This window comes from Citrus clementina, unplaced genomic scaffold (genome assembly GCF_000493195.1).
Source record: "Citrus clementina cultivar Clemenules unplaced genomic scaffold, Citrus_clementina_v1.0 scaffold_3, whole genome shotgun sequence".
Lineage (NCBI taxonomy): Eukaryota > Viridiplantae > Streptophyta > Magnoliopsida > Sapindales > Rutaceae > Citrus > Citrus x clementina.
Genome location: NW_006262339.1, coordinates 47,884,021 through 47,904,550, shown reverse-complemented (window position 1 = coordinate 47,904,550; position 20,530 = coordinate 47,884,021). Strand labels below are relative to the sequence as shown.

Sequence of the window (20,530 nt, the reverse complement as noted above, 5' to 3'; positions counted from 1 at the left end):
GAAGATTTTAAATTCTCAAAATAACCTTATTTAATTATTATTAATTGCATTATAATTATAACTATTATTTTATTATAATTATAAATATATTTTTATTTTTTAAATAGATTATTGTTATTATTAATAACAAGAATAAAAAGTATTACAATTAATTAATCTATTAACAATAATTAATAATATTTTTTATTAAATTGTTAATAATAATAATAATAATTAACGATAATTATTATTAATAATTAATTTTTGAATAATAATAATAATTAACAATTATCGTTAATAGATTGTGACTGACTCTGAACAAGTTGCCCGATATTTATATCATACTGTATGCATTCACTTCTGGCTGCAAAAGAAATTAAAGCAATAGCTTTCTTGTTAACCAAACAAGAGATTTAACAAAATCAGAAACACACGTTTCTCAAAACTAACAAGGACTTGGACAATTATGGCACTAAGTAGTACTGCAATTAATATCAGTGATGAGGGTATGTTGCTACTTTGCTAGCTAAGCCTAGGTGGGCATTGGCATTCCTAGGACTCTGAACAATTATCATTAATTTTCAAAAATTAATTATTAATAATAATTATCGTTAATTATTATTAATTTAATAAAAGTTATTATTAATTATTGTTAATAGATTAATTAATTGTAATACTTTTTATTCTTGTGATTAATAATAATAATAATCTATTTAAAAAATATAAATATATTTATGATTATAATAAAATAATAATTATAATTATAATTCAATTAATAATAATTAAAATTTTTAATTAAATGAGGTTATTTTGAGAATTTAAAATTATAGGGGGCGAATTCATACTCTAAGATTTTAATAAAATAAAATTGAGTGTAAGGGGTTAAATGAAATTTTTTAAATCAAAAAATTTTATAATATTTATGAATATAATATAAATAACAGCGAATATGGGGGGCTGGATGAAATTTCACAGCCAAGCCGTAAGTTACGTTTAACGTAACTTAGGCGGACCCTTTAAACTATTGAGAAATAACATTAAGGTATGATAAATATTATATTTTTAAGACATTTTTTTATAAGACTATTTCTTATGATATTTACAATCATATAATTATTGAAACAAGTTTATATCAAATCTTATATAACACTGTTCAAATTTTGCCCAAATTTTAACATTCTTTAATATTCGAGAGATGTCAACTCCGCCCATAAGAGAAGACTATCTTCACTTAAAATTTAAGGAAAGAAATTTAAATTAAATATTCACAATACATCTGTGGGAATTCAAATTGCTTCTCTCACACTTGTGAGGGAGTGGCTTGGCAGAATGATTATACTTTTAAGTCTTTATTATTAAAGAATTACAAAAATCTTATATTTACTACTTTTCTGTCATGACTATTAATTGATCACTGACATCATATTAATGTAACATGGGTAAAAATATTTTTATACATAAAATAAAACCAAAGTTATAATTTCATTAAATATAAAGGGCAAAATTATCATTGAAAACGTAATGCAATTGGTATTGACAAAAAAATAAAATAAAATACTTTGTATTTAATATTATATAAATTTATTAATAATTTTTTATATTTTATCAAAGTAAAGGGCAAAATTAATATTTCAATGATCAACTACCGATAAATTAATAGTTTTAATACAAAATTGTAAAATATAAGATTTTATAATTCTTTAATAACAAAATATTATGAGAATATATTCATTGGACTTATTTGTTATTTCCCAATAATTTAAGTGAGTGAAAAGATAACCTTGTTATTAGTTATGTGAAAGTGAAAGGTACCACCAACCAGTCAAGGTGGGCAGCCATTATATTATCTTAATTTCCTTGCCTCACGCCACTTGCTTTTAAAAATTAAAGGAATTGAGTTTCATTAAGAATTTAAATAAAACAATGTCATAATCCGGGTATTTGGAATATTTAAGTTGCAGCCTGGGCTGGTGGTGATGCAGAGAAGTCTCCCAGAGGCTGGAAGCAGGCTTGAAGCTTGATCATGAAATCATACTCGCTCATTTTGAGTCTTTGACACGAGTGCTGATATTGAGACCGACTCGCTGACAAAACGACAATTTGGCTCTCGTTTTGGGCTTTCGCTCATTTGTTCATTCATTTTCGTCTTAAGCAAAAGCAAACTGGTACATACCAAAAACAGAAGCAAGCAAAGCTACCCGCGTGCACGCACTGGGCATCCGCACACCACCACGATTATTTTGTTATCTCCAACCTTACCAAATGCAACGCTTACACCAGCAGCGAACCGGAACAACACTCATCTTATAAAAACACTATCGTTTTTTTCTTTTTCATCTTCTTTGATTTTGAGCGGTGGTACTAGCTTTGATTTTGCAGGAGCTTGCCATTATTTTCAATTTGATTGTTTTGGATTTGGTTGGTAAAGTTGTAAGAGAAGCTCTTCTGTGTTGGTAAAATTGATGTTTGTAGTTTTTTCACGGGTAAATTTTAATGGTTTTCCACTTGTTGAGCTAAAAACGGGAGTCAGATTTGCCGTTTTGTTAGAATCTTTGGTCCCTTTCTCCTTAATCATTTTCCTTCACCGCCCACTTAGCCCATTATGATTTATAAGGAAGAGATGGCAAGAAAATTTGGATCCGGTCCACACCCACAAATATCCGACAAATCTGAATCTGAAAAAATTCTAATTCGAATCCGTATTATTTTATATTTAAATTATTTATTTAATATGTATTAGTATAACTAACTCTATAATTTTGATTGATTTATGTTGTGAAATTTTAAATTATGCATTTATGGTGTTATTGTATATTATTTATGTTGAATTTTTAATTGTTGAATAATAAATAATTTTTATTTAATAATATTACATAAATTATTGAATTTAAAATTATATTTAAATTTATTATGTAGATCCGAATTCCATTAAATAAGCATCATTAATTATTCACATTCTAAATTTTAAGTTCCTAGCGTCACAAGTAAACACACCATTATAGAATTAAGTATTAGGTTAGTTAAAAATAATTCAAGAGTTTTTAATAGATGCATTTAAAAATTAGTAAGGTATCTGGTTACTTTCTCTTACAACTATTTTCTTTTTGACAATTCAAAATTACTTTTTTATCTTTTGAAAGAGTGATTTTAAAGTACCTCTACGTACTATAGTTAATGCAGCGTACATTTATTTAAAAAAAATATTATATAATTAATAGTCAAAGTTTTAATTTTGTACACATATTTTATATATATAATATATATTAAATGGAAATAATATAAAAGATGTCCTCTAATATCTCTCCCTCTGAAAAAAAAAAAAAAATCCAACTGAAAGACGCATCTAAGAACTCCAGCAACAACTAATGTGACAAATTATAAAAAAAAAGTCTTGTTAAAAGATCTTTTTCGGTTTTAGGCGGGCCCAAAAATCAGAGTAAATTGGTCGAAATCTTATCAATTTTCTTGTCTACGGTTAAAAGTCAACCCCAAAGGTCGAATCTGTAAGCACACCAACGAGCGAGGGCAATTATTTTGAAAAAAATAATAATAATAATAATAACTGCTGACTGAAAGGGAAGATTAGAAGAAGGAAGATTCAAATATTCTACACCTAGAAAGCAGAGAGGGAACCGTAGAAGTTCAAAAAAAGTGACCACTGACCAGTCATAATGTAACCACAATTCTTCATTTTTATTATTTTATGAGATGTGTATATATTCCGCTTACTTGCTTGGCCCAAGATTAGATTTTGTGGTCGTCGAAGAGAATTTTTTTAGTCTTCTGCTTCGTTACCAAGCCATTAGCCACCGCCTTTCTTGTAAGTTGCTCTTCCATCTTTAAAGGCTCTTCACCCCCCCCCCCTCTGGGTACTTTTCTACTCTCTTTGTTGTTTGTCTTTTATAATTAACTGCAAACTGCAAACTGAGGGTCTTTCGTTCTGTTTTGAGAAAAATTTGTAGTTGAAATCAGTGGTTGTTACTTATGTTTACTGTTATTTTGTAGTCGTATCCGGTTTATTTATCCTTTGGGTTTGTTGAACCACCCTTACTGTGTTATTTATTCATTTATTTTGTGGGTGGTGGTTAGTTTTGGTGTTAAAGAAAAAGGATTGTAATTGTGTTTGTAATTCATGGTTGTTGTCTGTTTTCATTTCTAAAACTTCAATTTTTCTTATGTGCTGTGTGTTCCTTTCTTTTCTTTTTTCTGGTATGGAATCATAGCTTTATTTATATGGTTTTGCTGAATTTTGCTTCATGTGTTTGAACAGTTTTGCAGGAAGTTGATGTTTTTATTTATTTATTTTTTTTTTCGGTTTGGAGAGATAGATTGAACCCCAAATTTAGAATACCATGGAGGAAAAACCATTTCCTGCTTGGTCATGGACTGTAGAGCAGTGTTTGAAAGAGTACAATGTGAAACTAGATAAGGGTCTGAGTTCTCGTGAGGTGGAAAAGCGGCGGGAGAGGTACGGATGGAACGAGCTTGACAAGGAGAAAGGGAAACCTCTATGGCAGCTCGTGTTAGAACAATTTGATGATACACTTGTGAAGATACTTCTTGTTGCAGCTTTTATATCTTTCATTTTAGCTTATTTTCATAGTAGTGATTCTGGGGATTCTGGTTTTGAGGACTACGTAGAACCATTGGTGATAGTGCTGATTTTGGTTCTTAATGCAATTGTTGGGGTGTGGCAAGAGAGCAATGCTGAAAAGGCTCTTGAAGCCCTCAAAAAGATCCAATGTGAATCTGGAAAGGTTTTGAGAGATGGGTATCTTGTACCTGACTTGCCAGCAATAGGTCTTGTTCCTGGGGATATTGTGGAACTGGGGGTTGGGGACAAAGTCCCTGCTGACATGAGAGTTGCAGCATTGAAAACTTCTAGTTTGAGAGTTGAACAGAGTTCATTGACTGGAGAGGCAATGCCTATTTTAAAAGGTACTAGTCCTGTGTTTTTGGATGACTGCGAGTTGCAAGCCAAAGAAAATATGGTTTTTGCAGGCACGACAGTTGTGAATGGGAGTTGTGTTTGTATTGTTATAAACACCGGAATGAACACTGAGATTGGGAAGATACAGAAGCAAATACATGATGCATCTTTGGAAGAGAGCGACACCCCATTGAGAAAGAAGCTGGACGAATTTGGCAACAGGCTTACTACCGCAATTGGGCTGGTTTGCCTTGTTGTCTGGATTATGAATTACAGAAATTTTCTTTCATGGGATGTTGTCGATGGATGGCCAGCAAATGTCCAATTTTCTTTTGAGAAGTGTACCTATTATTTCAAAATAGCTGTTGCATTGGCTGTAGCTGCAATCCCTGAAGGCCTTCCTGCTGTAATTACAACTTGCTTAGCTCTTGGTACCAGGAAAATGGCACAAAAGAATGCTATTGTTCGGAAACTTCCTAGTGTAGAAACTTTGGGATGCACAACTGTGATTTGTTCAGATAAAACTGGGACACTGACTACAAATCAGATGTCTGTGACTGAATTTTTCACTTTGGGCAGGAAAACTACTATTTCCAGAATTTTCCATGTTGAAGGCACAACTTATGATCCTAAAGATGGTGGAATTGTTGATTGGCCATGCTACAATATGGATGCTAACTTGCAAGCAATGGCAAAGATATGTGCTGTTTGTAATGATGCTGGGGTTTACTGTGATGGCCCTCTCTTTCGAGCTACAGGTTTGCCCACTGAAGCAGCTTTAAAGGTTTTGGTTGAAAAGATGGGTTTTCCGGATGTTAAAGGAAGGAACAAGATCAGTGATACACAACTTGCTGCAAACTATTTGATCGACAGCAGCACGGTTAGATTAGGTGAGTGGAAAATTTATTTAAGCTCTTCAATTACAACATGAATTTCTTGATCTCATCCAATAATATATTCAAATATAGGCTGTTGTGAGTGGTGGACAAAAAGATCAAAGAGGGTTGCCACATTGGAGTTTGATCGCATTAGAAAATCGATGAGTGTTATTGTCCGCGAGCCTACTGGGCATAATCAATTACTCGTCAAGGTGACTGCCATATTTTATTAAATTCCAACTTCATTGTAAGAGAAGTAACTATGTAGAAATTAGTATGATAGTATTGTTTTCACTTTGATTTTGTTTTCTGTTGATTAAGTGACAATTAATGAAAACACTAATATGTGTGGATATCTTATTCTTTTGATTTTAAAACTTGTGAGTATAATCCATTCAAACAGAAAGTTGGTACAAAACTGAATCAAAAGAGGCATGATGCATTATATTTTTGCATTTGCTAGGGCAGTAAATAAGCAAATGGAAGTTTTAGGCTCCAATTTTTTGTTATTTTCTGCAGAGACGGCTGGCTGACTTTTACAATTAGCATGAAATCTTGGAAACCGGATGGCTCTTATATGCTTTATTTAATGGTCTGATTTGCAGGGTTCTGTTGAGAGTTTACTGGAGCGCAGTTCACATGTGCAGCTTGCTGATGGATCTGTTGTTCCATTAGATGAACCATGTTGGCAACTAATGCTTTCAAGACATTTGGAGATGAGTTCAAAGGGGCTGCGATGCTTAGGAATGGCATACAAGGATGAGTTGGGAGAGTTTTCAGACTACTATTCTGAGAGTCATCCAGCACACAAGAAGTTGCTCGATCCATCGTGCTACTCCACCATTGAAAGTGACTTGGTCTTTGTCGGGGTTGTTGGTCTGAGAGTAAGTAAATGCCATAGTACTTGTGCTTCACATCAATTAATGTCTATATTAGATTCTTACTAAACACATTCAACAGGACCCTCCTCGTGGTGGAGTTGATAAAGCAATTGATGATTGTCGTGGAGCTGGGATTGAAGTTATGGTGATAACTGGAGACAATAAGTCCACAGCTGAGGCAATTTGTAGGCAAATTAAATTATTTTCTGGAAATGAGGATCTTACAGGGAGAAGTTTTACGGGTAAGGAGTTCATGGCTCTTTCTTCTACACAACAAATCGAAGCTTTATCTAAACATGGAGGAAAGGTGTTTTCCCGTGCTGAGCCTAGGCATAAGCAAGAAATTGTGAGGATGCTAAAGGAGATGGGGGAAGTTGTTGCAATGACGGGAGACGGTGTAAATGATGCTCCTGCACTGAAATTGGCTGACATTGGAGTTGCTATGGGCATCACTGGAACTGAAGTAATATGAATTTTTAAGCTTTGTTGCATTTATGTGCTAGCCCAAAGGCAGTGGGCAGTGAATATAGAGTTGCCAATAGAACTAATATCTTGCAACCATAGTATAACTTTTTAAGTAAAACTAAGGGCCTGATTTTCTTCCAACTATGGAAACCCTCTATGTTTACTGTTCCAGGTTGCAAAAGAAGCTTCGGATATGGTTTTGGCAGATGATAATTTTGGCAGCATTGTTTCAGCTGTAGCCGAGGGTCGCTCAATCTATAATAACATGAAAGCTTTTATCAGGTACATCTCTATTATATCATCTTCTTCCTTCGATTAGTTTATAGATGTCTTATTCAAGTGTTCAAAACCTTCAGGTATATGATATCATCCAATGTTGGAGAGGTGATATCGATATTCTTGACAGCGGCTCTGGGCATACCAGAATGTCTGATACCTGTGCAGCTTCTGTGGGTAAATTTGGTTACTGATGGTCCTCCAGCCACTGCCCTTGGTTTCAACCCTGCTGATGTTGATATAATGCAGAAACCACCCCGGAAAATTGATGATGCTCTGATAAATTCATGGGTTCTTCTGCGTTACTTGGTTAGCATTGATCAACATTCTTATTCTTAATCAGAACTTTAGTGGCATTTGGTTCTTCTGCATTACTTGTTAGTATAACAATGTTAAAGATATTGTCAACTTTTCAAGATCATGAAGCAAAATGAAGTGCAAGATAGTTAATGACATGTTCCTGAATATAACAAATGAAAAAGCAGAAGCTATCCTCCTGCAAAATATTTAAATAAAACTTCAAAAGATTTGTGTGATTATTAGGCAAGCAGGATGGTTCTTACTATCTTTCTGTTTTTAATGACAGGTAATTGGTTCTTATGTGGGAATTGCAACTGTAGGCATATTCGTCTTATGGTATACGAAAGGTTCATTTATGGGTATCAACCTTGTAGGCGATGGACATACACTTGTGACTCTTCCTCAGCTCCGCAATTGGGGAGAGTGCTCAACATGGTCTAATTTCACCGTAGCTCCATACGCAGTTGGTGGGGGTCAGATGATAACTTTCTCCAACCCTTGTGACTATTTTACCATCGGTAAAGTTAAGGCAATGACTCTGTCACTTTCTGTATTGGTGGCAATTGAGATGTTCAATTCCTTGAATGCACTCTCTGAAGACAACAGTTTGGTTACAATGCCACCTTGGAGGAACCCTTGGCTTTTAGTTGCCATGTCAGTCTCATTAGGACTCCATTGCCTCATACTTTATGTTCCATTCTTGGCAGACGTGTTTGGCGTTGTTCCTTTGAATCTGAATGAATGGTTTTTGGTCATTCTGGTTTCGGCTCCTGTGATTCTTATTGATGAAGTTCTTAAATTTGTGGGGAGGAATAGAAGATTAAGTGGGAAGAAGGAAAAGACTGCATAAGATAATGGGTTGGAAGAATTTTTAGATTCGACACTGATGGTGACAGATTAAAAATGAGATTCTAAATGTTTGTTAATTTTTAAATTCTTTGATAAATTTGTTTCTTTTTTCCAATGGGGAACAACTATAAGTTAGACGTTTTAGTTTACTGCTCAATTTAGCAGATTACTGTTACTGTTCGATATTCTTTTTTTTTTTTTTATAGAGAAATACTTGTGTTTTATTTTTGTAGAATTTCTGAAGAATATGAACAATATAATAGATTGTGTTTATGGATCCAGCTGCCTTACCCCCGGGTTTTCAGATGTAATGTTGTTTGGTGCTACCAATTATTTGTTCTCCGCTTTTAACCTTCTCATTGTCTACTATGTTGCACAAAAATTGTTTCTCACCTATGTTTGGTTGGAAGAAGTACTAAGAGAGGAAATGAATGGAAAAAAAAAAAAGAAAATAAGAGAAGAAAAAGAATCAATCTTATTTTCATTGTTATTTTTTAATTAGATATAGAATTCATCTTATTTCCTCTTATTTCTTGTCCTTTTCTCTCCTCTGCTCTTTTTATATTTTGTTCAACCAACCAAGTTATTGCTCCCGCGGAGCTCACTGAAGTTAACAGTCCATTAGCCTTGTAGGCTGTTTCTTGCTCCTCCCTGGACCTTGAGGCATATCTGTTTCCCAATCTTTTACCTATTCTTTGCCAGAATAGCCGTCTACTTCTTGTAACATCTGTCCGTACTTTAGTCCATAGGATTTTTTTTGTTTGTCATCCAACGATGGGCTAACTACATGACAACCGGACAGGCTTGTTACCCCACGGGCCACGGCCGCGGGTAACAAAGCCTTGGCATGTATTAATGTCTAATTTCAGAATATTTTCAGAATTACCGTCATATTCTGTTACGGCAACGAATAAAAATGCTTCTCCCCGAAGTCTTCAAAGTCCCAGCATTTCGCATAGCCTGCTATTATTGAAGGCCAACGTTGGGGTACTTTCACAAAATCACAAAGTATTTCATTAGAAGACTTGTGATAGCATACACGCGGATTATTGCAGAGGCTATAACACAAAGAAAGAAAAGGAGGTAGGAAAAGAATCCAGCTCTGAAAAAATAAAATTCACTATGAATAATAGTCTATTATTGGGGACATTAACGCCGACTTTTCTCCTCCTCCAATGAAATCAATTACCAATTGGGCTTCAATTCAACTGTACAGACAAGATCAAACCTTACGGCGCTAAAATAATGGAATCTCACCCCTCCAATAATGGTTTTCATTACCACCAGAAGGACACACTGCAAATGTTCTTCTTAAATAAGAAGTCGTTTCAGAAAACTACATTGGTATTGGCTTTGAAATGAACCACCATCAGGTCCTGTCCTAAGATGAAAGGCATGCTCTGTTCAGATTTAGACATGCAAACTCTCATGCTTTTGCACGCGCAAGTCATCCTCCAATTGTTCGATGATTCTGGGTGCTGCCTTTGTGAAAGCATCAAGGAGAGGTACGCCATCATTATCTCATCAGCGCAAAAATTTCTATAAAATTCAAATTGGTTCAACCTACTAAAAGTTCTTTAGAAATAAGAAGACTGATCTTGGAGCACATTCAAATGAGCCAGTACTCTGGCTGAAAGAGACTTCATACTACTGTTGCCTCGTTGTGTTAAGTCGACCAACGGCATCTGAGCAGATTTCCCGTACTTTTGTTTAAACTCTGGCAGTCGGAAAATCCTTTCTACAGAATCCAGAGCCTTCTCCTGCAATTTTGGAGAGGGTGAACTAAGAAATCTTACCATACGGTCTATGGCATTTGCATCTTCAAGCACCTTGCTGCCATTCTGTAGTCTTTCACCTTCAATTAATGTTACTAATGCATCTAAAGAAGCCTCACAGGCCCCATGATCTGGATCTTCAAGAACCCTAACAAGTGGTCTAACTGCATTAGCCTCCAAAAGGCAAAAAGATGATTCAATGCCACATAATCCTCCATGAACCTGGCAGCCAATTTCTGGTGGAGGTGAGAAACACCAGAACCCCTTACGCTTCGGTATTGGTCGACTTAGCCCAAGGGAATTTTTTGAAAAACGAGCAAGAGACGTGGCTGCATGTTCTTTTGTCAGGGTGGTTCCATACTCTAGTAACTGAACCAACTTGGGAATAACACCAGCTTCAGCTGCTCTCTTTTGCCATTCCAAGTTTGTCGGAGCAGTGAAACGCCGTAAGGCTCCAACAGCATTTTCAACGACTTGAAATCTATTTGGATCATTCTGCCTTCCATTTTTCAGAAAATTTAAAACAATCGGAAGTGCACCGGCATCCAGAAGCCACTGAGTGAATTGAGGTACTTCCGGAAGTTTAGAGAGAATTCCCATTGCGGAGGCAATCTCTTCCTCATTGTGAGAAGATTGGATGATGGTGACTAAGGTCTCAAGGCATTTCTGACCCACATGCTCCCGGATGATTGCTTCATCTCCATCATCTACCAAGCAACAGAACAACTTCACAGCATTTGCTCTGACATTTTCGTTATCATGCTCACATAGCTGAACTAGAACTGGAATAGCCGAACACTGCCAATTATTAAACCAGTTAATATGGATTTAAATGAAATCCCACAGAAACTGATTATAGAGGAAGTCACACTATGGAGGTATTTGAATTAGGTGTGGGTTGAAAAAAACAGAGACTTAAATAACATGAAAGAACTCAAAAATTAACCTAAACAATGCAATACAAACTGTTTTCACTATATGTCAATATCTAATGCAACGCAGAATTAAAATTTCTACTTATATTTCCAAAGAATAGGCACTAGCTTTCTTTCAGGATGAGGAAACATAAACAAAGACAGAGCATGCATGTACCCAAGCACACACAAACACCTCTTCTTCCATTAGGATGTACCTGTGTTAATGTGGTCTTGATATTTCCTGCAGAAGGAGATCGACACAAAGCATTGAAGGTCTGTAAAATTCTTTGTTGCACATTTGGCCCGGTCAAATTAATTAAAGAGAAGAGCATAAAAATTTCTTTATCAGATTCCAGCAGCGTAACTGGTGTCTGGCTGGACTCTTGGTACATGGTTGATACTGCAAGATGCATAATTGCAGTTGCTGTCTCTTCACGTAAGCTAGAGGATGATGAGCTGTGATGAAGGAGAAGATCTACTAACGGTCCAACAGCACCTTCTTTTATCATCTGCAATCCATTTTGGGGCACACTTGAAAGATTCCGAAGAGCTTTAACGGCCACTTTTTTCATTTGAATGTCACCACGAGAAACCAAGTGAAGAAGTGGACCCAGTACATTTCCTTCAAGCAAAGATGCTTTGTGGTGGTCAGTCAACTCCATTTCAGCCAAGGTTGTTGCCATGCGCATTTTTACACTTTCAGGTCCTGCACAAATAAATGAAACAGCACTATTAGAACATGAATAAAATCCATTGGCTAGAAAAGAAACGATATAAACCTATTCTGCATCTTCTAGCAAATAAATTCAAAGTCTAAAATAACAAACTAACTTGACTCAAAGTCAGAGAAGCTATATTGTAACACGTGAAGTTTTAGAACCTGCAGAAAGCCGTTGAAGCAAATGTTTAAAATAATTTGCTTTTGCCATCTGAACCACATTATCGTCAGAGAATGAGAGGTTCTCCAATAGTTCTTGTGCATCTCTGGAAGCTTGATTGTCATCACTGCTTGCCATAGTCACCAAGAGGAGAATGCACCCCTGAACGTCCCCAATCTGGTCTCGTAATGTATTACAAGTGGATAATTCCAAAAGTAATGCAACTGCCAACTTCCTTTCCTCAATACGACGCCCAAGAGATCGAACAATAGATTCAACTGCATCATCACCATTTGCGAGTCTTTCCTGCAAAATGTCTTCAGTTATCAGGGTAAACAAAATTTCATAAAGCAACCTGCAAATTTTTTAACAATTAGCATACCCACTTCCCATAGTAAAATTGAAAAATAGAATCTAAATCTGCGTAAGGGGTAAATCAACCGCCCACATGCAAGGAAAAAAAAACTCTGAACAAATATGTCTGGAGCTTATAGATCAGTTTAGAATCAAACTCATAAACATGCATAATGATAAAGCAACAACTCATGTTGGACAAAGTTTTACAATGAGTTGAAAGCTTCCTTGTCCTATCTTATTAAGAAACATAACAGCCAAACAAAATTTGAATAAATGGTGGTTTAAGTTAAGAGTACCTTAGTATCATTGCTATCTTTTACCAAAATGTGAAGAATGATAAGAGCACGATTCCTTACATCACGATTTTTGGAACCAAGTAAATAAATAAGTTTTGGTATGTAGTTCTCCAATATTACCCATTCCCGGTGCTGGTCTCTTTGTTGACAGAGATCTTGTAGCTGTTCCAGGCAATGAAGCACTTCTTCAACCTCCGTGGACACGAGTTTTGGTTTCATGGAAGCAATTGTAATCATGGTGTTTCTATCCTTCCATTCTTCAATCGATTGCCTCAGGGTTTTATTTGGCCTTAGAATTGATGTGTCTAGAACAGTCATGGTTAGGGGACACAAGTTGTTCCCATCTGAAAACCATTTTTCTATAGCACTTCTCTCAAATGTCTGTCCCGAAGAAGTCTCCACAGGGTCCACCATGACATCCCGCGTGATTGGGCAATAAAATGATTGGAGAGGTTCCAAAGGCTGGCTACCCAAAGACTTCCGCTTGGAGAAATACTTCATCTCCTTCTCCCTTGGAGATGAAGCTGCATCGGCCCTTTCTAGTAAAGCAATAATCTGATCCATTTGTACAGCCTCTGCTTGATCCTTTCTCATCCGGGAATTTTCAATCTCACTCTTGAATTCATCAAATTCCTTTTTCAACGCTGACCTCTCAGTTGAGATACCAACAGCATCTGCTATCAGAGATAGTAAATGATTGGCATAAGAACGATCAACATTCCTTTCCTGTATTCCAGACTCAACTTTCTCCAAAATTTCTTCTTCAGCTATAGCTGCCCTAAATTCAGCTCTCTGCATATTGTCACAGACCTTCTCAATCTCTTCAATTATATCTGTTGAAAGATCTAGGGAGGCCAAAGGAAGGATACCTAGTGCCTGGCTGATCTCTCTAGCAGTGTCCTTTAAGCGCTTAACTATTGCCCGGCAATTCATTAAGAGATACACTTTGTTTCTCTTGCTGCACTCTGTCGTAAGTTCCTTTGCACCTTTTATTTCTCGATTGAGAATCTCTATAGCACTATTTAAGCCCTCAGAATGACTGAGATCTCTTTTATTCAGCTCTTTTAGGACTGGGACAATCCTTTCCAAATAAGCTGCAAGTTCCTTAAAACTCTCCTTCTTAATGAGAACATTATTAGAAGCAATCATCACCTCTAGAATGGCCTCTACAATCTGAGAAAGCGCTTCCGAAGCTGGAACAGTTGAAGCACTAGTAACCACATCCAGTGCCATCATATGAAAACAACCCAGCAAAAGCTAGGCAGCAAAACCTTCTCTTTCCATGCCAATAGCAACTACAAATGGCAGGAGTCAAATTGTATGGCAATTGTCGACTGTCTGATGCCTAAATCACCCTGCTAAACTTTCACTTGATATGCCTACATTCAGTTCCAATTTGAAATAAGTCAGCCAGCAATTTGATTGGAATAATCACGACTCGAGAGTCTAAAAATGAATTCGTCCTATAAGCCACAAATTAGTTTCTGAGAATATGGAGGACCAAGAAAAATAAAATTGCCGAATCAAAAGTAAGTCATATTCCTTGAGAAGTATAAATAACTTCAATAGATGTGCCTAGTGAGCTTGCGAATTTTTTGGAAGACAAAACAACAAAATCATTACATTGATAATACATTATCGAGTTGTTCCTAATAAGCAAAAGACTGTGCATCTGATGAATCCAATCCCCGAAAGAAAAACAAATCAACTCAGCCAAGCCAGATTATTGCTTGGAGTCAGTTTACGAAATAATAATAATAAATTTAAAATTCACTTACAATTGCCATCATAGAGCTGGTATGCATGTTGTAGACAGATGTCAATTTGGTCAAAGTTGAACAAATGAGATCAAGAAACAAGGAGTTTATTTCATCAACATTCAACTTAAAGAACCAAACTCCAGCTAAGAGGTAAGAGCGAGCAGCAGAGTCAACAAAGTCAACAGATGAAAAGAGTTAATGCCCCTGAAAATTCCCGATTTCAGCCTTTGGAAACTGGAAAGGACACGCCTTTCGCCAGCAGCCGGACCAAATAGAAGAGACCCAGACAAACAAACAAACAAACAAGCTTAGCTCAACTTAATAATATGAAAATATAATTAAAAAAAAAAAAAGACTTTTTTAAAAAAATAAATAGAAGTGTTTATTTATGTTTTCTATTTTATTTTATCTGTTGGTTTTCTTCTGTATAAGAAAGAGAGTAGCTGTCGCCCCGGCCCCTGCCCCACCCCACGCCCATCCCATCCCATCCCACGTAGAAAGGATAAAAATGTAATAATAATAGTAACCAACGACCCTCTTCTAAAAACCAACTTACGCGGCAAGATGAAACGACGGAACAAAATTGTCCGTTTAGTTTATGTCATGAAATAATTATAGTTATGTAAATATTTATCAAAATATTTTTTTTTTATCTCATAAGAACTTATGACTAATGATGTATTTATTAATTAATTATTTAGTTCATTTATATAATTATAAAATTATAAAAAGATGATTCATTCCTTATTTGCAAATACTGAAAATTAAATGAAATTTTTCTGTAAATAATATGTCTCTTATTTACTTTCTCTCTCTTTCTCTTTTTATATCGTTGGGCTCTTCATTGATAACTAATTTAATAATTTCTTTATTTTGATTGATTTATTTTTTTATTCTTTTTACGTTTAATTTTAATTACAACCCAAAGCCTAATGCCGGTAATTTATTTATGCAAAGCTAAGCACTGTTAACTACTAATGTGATACTGTAAATCTGCAATTATTATCTTTAGTGATGAGGTATTTAATAATATGTATGTAATCTTCTTTGTATGAATTAATTACGACATCATTCAAATTTCACATTTCATGATGCAGTAGTGCCGAAGAGGCGTTTCATGTCCGACCAAATTGTGACGAGAAATAATGAATGAAGATTCAACAATTGAAGGAAACAATTGCATTTTAGGCTCGTGTCACTTTTGTAAGTTGAAAATCAAATTCAGTGACATTATTTTATGGTTAAAAAAAAAAAAAATCAAAGACCCGTACACGGCTAACACGTGAAATGGACGGCAGTACTACTAATCTAACCACCATTCAAATATAAAAAGTACCAGCAGACTAGCATTTGTCCAAGATGACTACGCCTAAGCTACGACTTTTCTTTCAAAAATTAATAATCTCCGCGGATTGGTTGACTTGTTCAACATGGAAAATAAGCCACAACCACCTGAGAGTTTTTTTTAAATTTTATCTTCGGATCACAGCTGACCCAGACCCACGAAGGGTCCCTAACCCAATTAGTTTTATAGCTTTCAACTTTTAAGAATCCTCCAGGCAAGTCTTAGATAGCTGGTGGAAAGTTTCCCGGTGATAGCAGAAAAGGAAAAGAAGAAGAGTAAATAATGCCAATGGCAACGGATGAAGAATTTTCATGTACACAGTTAACACATACATATTGAACAATTTGGAAATTTACAGCCCTCAGGTCAGGACCACCTCTCTACTACTCACTAGGGTCGGCAACGGGATGGATGATGGGTTGATTTCGACCACTAGATTCAAATTCAGCTTCTCCCTACGAAATGAACAGAGAGTGGTTTGGCAGCTCAAACTTCAAACTCATTTTATCAACAAGAAAATAACACAGACGTTCGAAGAATTGGTGTTTAGCTGCGAATGATCTAATTCTAGACAAATGCATATTGTCTGTCAAATGTTCACTTTGAGGTTTCCACGATTTGTCATGGGATCAAAAATAACCGTTTACCTGCAAATTGATGATGATTGATCAAACTACCACCTAGCTATAAACCCATCGGACCTATTCTGACTCTAACAACAACAAAACAACGTTAACAGGAAAATCAAGAACAAAAAATTTTGCTTTTTTAGGTGCGGAAATATTAAGATGATCCAACACACATCTTGCCCTCTGATGCATTGAATCCATGTTGTACAAATTATAATGAACTCACAAGTGCACGAGTCTATTAGAATAGAAGTCAGGAATAATGAGAACGAACTCACATGGATTGCTAGTTTTATGAAAGACAAATTTAACTTAAGCTAATTATAACTCTTAACCTAGTTAAAAATAGAATATTTTGTTTGAAGAGATTTAAACTAAAGATGCAATTAAAATTAGAACGAGGAAATTAACGGAAGAATTCAAGAGATTAAAACTTTTATAATTATCTAATTATCAATCAATTTTAAATTTTGGAGTGACAACTCCAAATCAATATAATATCTACTCATGAATATAAAAATTAAGCTCAATTAAAATTAATTATATATAGTTTTTTTTTCTTCTTTTAATAGTATGATATTTAAGCATCCCTTATAAACATATTGAATAACAAAGAGTCAAAATTTTCATAAGCACTCAGTGTAAATAACTTAATGAAAAACACATAATAAAAAATAATCATATATAAACTTTATAAATCCAAGTAGAGATTTAGTGAAATATTTATCTTAACAATTAATAATACACGACAGTAATAATGAAAAGATTTAAAAACATTCAACTAATTATGTGAAACAAAAACAATAAATATTGAAATACATATATAAAAATTTAATTAAATAAAAAGTAAATTATATTATTGAACAACGCATCATCCTTAACCCTAATATAAAAATTTAATTACATATAATTAAATTAGAAATAAAAAAAAATATAAAACCAATATGAGAAATAAATTCAAACGGCTGGCTCTTCTCAAACCCGTGGTCTCCATTTTTTTTTTTTTTGAAGTCTGTTATACACAGATATTACTGACATTACATCAGACATTATAATTAATATTTACAATCATACTATATAACTGGGACCACCATCATACATTGACACACTGAAGTATATGCCCAGATATTTTTAAACTCTCTCTGATATTCGAGGGGCGCCTGCTCTACTCACATTTCATAAGAGAGAGACTGTCTTCACTCAATTAATTGATAATTGAGGAAGAACTGAAACTAACCTCCATAATGCTCTTATGGAAGCTCGAACCCTTGTACTCAATATTGTAAGTGCGACTTCTCCCATTGGACCAAAAGCCCATTAGTGGTTGTTGCTCCATTTACTTGAATCAAATTGGGATTTTCATTTCTTTTTAATGCCATGCACGTGGTAACTATAATGGTAATATTGCTTCTCACGTGAGTTTGATGGATCACATGTCAATTTGGATTAAAACGTTAGTAAATTAATTCTTTTAATTCCTTGTCCTCTTAATTCTTAGTCCTTAATTTCCGAAGCCTGCTCGTGCTATAATCTTCTATTTCTCTTCCAATTACATTCCTTTAAACTCATTTATTCTCCAATGCCCAATTCAATTCCCTGTTCAGTAAAAATAAATAAACTAACTAAAAATATTAATAAAAGAGACTTGCCAATATATGGCTAGAGGGGAAATATATCAACATATTATGCCCCCAATCCACTTCCACGATCAGCATAAAACAGACATACCTGACTGAGTCTCTTTACACTTTGAAAACAATTTGGAGCGTGACCTTGTACATATTTCACAATCAAATAACAGAAACAGCAAACTGTTCCCGTCCTTGTTGTTTGACCTAGTCCTTCCCCAAACAGGCCATTAATAATTAAATCACTTCCTAGTCTGCTCAAATAATTTGGACCTTAACAGCTAAGTCATTGATCTAAATCAAACTGGACTCAGTTTTTGACTCTGCTGTTTGCCAAATGCTCGCGCGACAAAGGCAGCTTCAGTTCCATGTGATCCATGTAACAGCTACTTGCCAGTGAATTCCAACCTCGACCAAGGTAGAAACAGCTGGTTGATCCATGTCTCCTAAGTACCATGAGCAATGTGCAACATGCCATGAAAAAAGCGTGGATCTTCAATTAGCAATTTTTTACTAATAATTCATCAAGTGCACCAGCCCCACTATCCAGATCACTAACAATCCTGGTCAAGAGAAAATTCCAGGAATCACTTTCAACACTTCCACTAGCCGTTGCCATTGAAACAACCTTACCAACCTCTCCTTCATTTCCTGACTCGTACAGGCCCTCGATCAACAAAGAAAAACTTGTCTTATTTGGAAAACAGCCTTTATCCAGCATTTCCTCTAAAATCCTAATCCCCTCCTTTGCATTACCAATCTTACAAAAACCCTGAATCAACATGTTATAAGTAAACACATTTGGTTCAACCCCTTTCTCCACCATATCATCCCACAACCTCCCCGCCTCGGTTAACTCCGCACTCTCACACATTCCTGCAATCAGCGTATTATAAGTTAACAAACTAGGAATGGAACCTCTCTCAAACTCATCAAACAACTTCTTGGCTTCCCAAATCTTCCCTTCTTTACAAAGCCAATGAATAATTGTGCTAGAAATGGCGTTATCTGGCATACAATTCTTCCTCAAAAGTCTTTTCCACAACTCGCAAGCATCCTCAACCTTGCCTTCCTCACACAACAAATCAATAACCTTACAACAAAGAGCCGAACTGGGTACGTACTTTCTCTGAAGCATATCATCAAGCAAGTTACGTGCTTCACCTGATTTTTTCCCCTTACAAAAGGCTTCAATCATAACCCCATAAGTAACTTCATTAGGCTCAACGCCATTATCCTCCATCTCATCCATTACCTTGACAGCATCAGTTAATCTCCCTAGCTTAATATACCCATCCATTAAAACCGTATACGTTGTCGCATCAGGAACCCACCCACGATCCAAAATATCGCCAAAAACTCTCTTAGCATTCTCAATATCTCCTCTCCAAACATACCCACCTAAAATTGTCGTATGCGTCACCAAATTAGGCACCATTCCCATTGATGGCATTTCATCTAAAACCCTAATCGCACCCTCAACGTCATCTTTCTTACAAAGTGCTTTAATCAGAATGTTACAAGTGAACACATTCGGGACGACCTTAAACTTGTGTCGGGAATTCTTGAACATCAAATGAACCAAATCATACCTCTTGTTTTGCACTAAAGCGTTTAACAGAGTATTCAACGACCGTACAGAACGTTGCACGTTAAATTTTTCAATGCGCAAAAATGTCTTGACGGCTAATTCAGGGCGACCGGCGAGACCGTAGTTACGAATGACGGTAATGAATAAATTTTCGCCGCATTTGATTTCCGGGTTTTGTTTTAGCTCAGTGAGGAGAGATTCGACTGCGTCGAAAGCGCGAGCGCGAGCGAGTTTGTGGATGATGGAGTGGTAGGTGTCGTAATTGTGGGAAAAGTTGGGGTGGAATTTTCCGGCGTAGTGGAATATTTGGAGGGCAAGATCGAGATTTTGCTGACGGAAGATCATGGAGACAAGGCGTTTTGGGTAGAGGCGTTGGGGCCAGGGTTTGATGGGGGGTGTGACTGTGATGGTCGAGAGAGAACATCGTGCGCCTCCGATTGATTGGAGAAGGCAACTTGGGGCTGTGATCTTCTGGTGGAGATGACGCAGCATCGCAACCCCAACTGAACAGAGCTCGAACTCAAGAGAAGCAGTTACTGGGTCTTGGTCCTTTTGGACTTGGAGAGTTGTATTAAAGCGTTTGCCTTTTTTTGTTTCCCAACTTTTTGGTAACGAGCAAATCATCTGTTTGAAAAGCCCAATTGATTATTTTATGCCCAAAAATTGTTTTTTCATCGAATTAAATTTTTAGACAATCAATTTTTATCTCCCATTTTATACATATTTAGATGTATTTTCTCGTATTAATCAGTGCACCCGAGGGTTTTTGCACTAATTTGATATCACCAAAAAAAAA

At 35.7% G+C, this 20,530-nt stretch overlaps 3 protein-coding genes across 4 annotated transcripts; 1 reads left to right on the top strand and 2 right to left on the bottom strand.

The window, feature by feature from the left end:
• The first annotated feature begins 3,277 nt into the window (after nucleotides 1-3,277).
• LOC18049307 (calcium-transporting ATPase, endoplasmic reticulum-type) lies at nucleotides 3,278-8,707 on the top strand. Its single transcript, XM_006444721.2, has 8 exons — nucleotides 3,278-3,799; nucleotides 4,250-5,799; nucleotides 5,878-5,999; nucleotides 6,393-6,671; nucleotides 6,748-7,131; nucleotides 7,306-7,415; nucleotides 7,490-7,718; nucleotides 7,996-8,707. Exons 2-8 carry the CDS (start codon nucleotides 4,332-4,334, stop codon nucleotides 8,557-8,559), a joined length of 3,156 nt encoding a protein of 1,051 aa, XP_006444784.1. The 5' UTR covers nucleotides 3,278-3,799; nucleotides 4,250-4,331; the 3' UTR covers nucleotides 8,560-8,707.
• An 839-nt stretch (nucleotides 8,708-9,546) lies between these two features.
• Nucleotides 9,547-14,866, bottom strand: LOC18049306 (U-box domain-containing protein 44). Of its 2 annotated transcripts, none has more exons than XM_006444719.2 (5): nucleotides 14,560-14,866; nucleotides 12,782-14,160; nucleotides 12,131-12,434; nucleotides 11,466-11,956; nucleotides 9,547-11,131 (listed from the first exon to the last, which is right to left on the bottom strand). In XM_006444719.2, exons 2-5 carry the CDS (start codon nucleotides 14,015-14,017, stop codon nucleotides 10,136-10,138), a joined length of 3,027 nt encoding a protein of 1,008 aa, XP_006444782.1. In that variant the 5' UTR covers nucleotides 14,018-14,160; nucleotides 14,560-14,866; the 3' UTR covers nucleotides 9,547-10,135. The 2 variants fall into 2 exon arrangements, with proteins under 2 accessions (XP_006444782.1, XP_024043584.1); XM_024187816.1 differs by having other exon boundaries at nucleotides 12,902-14,160.
• A 3,236-nt stretch (nucleotides 14,867-18,102) lies between these two features.
• On the bottom strand, nucleotides 18,103-20,386 carry LOC18049305 (pentatricopeptide repeat-containing protein At5g16420, mitochondrial). Its single transcript, XM_024187636.1, has one exon. It carries the CDS (start codon nucleotides 20,356-20,358, stop codon nucleotides 18,643-18,645), a length of 1,716 nt encoding a protein of 571 aa, XP_024043404.1. The 5' UTR covers nucleotides 20,359-20,386; the 3' UTR covers nucleotides 18,103-18,642.
• Nucleotides 20,387-20,530: the final 144 nt, after the last annotated feature.

Excerpts from the sequence above, each read along its gene's own strand:
- LOC18049307 (XM_006444721.2), top strand. The coding sequence starts at position 4,332 with ATGGAGGAAAAACCATTTCCTGCTTGGTCATGGACTGTAGAGCAGTGT. Across the intron at positions 5,800-5,877 it reads CAGCAGCACGGTTAGATTAG|GCTGTTGTGAGTGGTGGACA; the intron begins GTGAGTGGAAAA and ends ATTCAAATATAG. Across the intron at positions 7,719-7,995 it reads GGGTTCTTCTGCGTTACTTG|GTAATTGGTTCTTATGTGGG; the intron begins GTTAGCATTGAT and ends TTTTAATGACAG.
- LOC18049306 (XM_006444719.2), bottom strand. The coding sequence starts at position 14,017 with ATGATGGCACTGGATGTGGTTACTAGTGCTTCAACTGTTCCAGCTTCG. Across the intron at positions 12,435-12,781 it reads AAGATAGCAATGATACTAAG|GAAAGACTCGCAAATGGTGA; the intron begins GTACTCTTAACT and ends GACATTTTGCAG. Across the intron at positions 11,957-12,130 it reads GCTTCAACGGCTTTCTGCAG|GACCTGAAAGTGTAAAAATG; the intron begins GTTCTAAAACTT and ends TTATTTGTGCAG.
- LOC18049305 (XM_024187636.1), bottom strand. The coding sequence starts at position 20,358 with ATGATTTGCTCGTTACCAAAAAGTTGGGAAACAAAAAAAGGCAAACGC.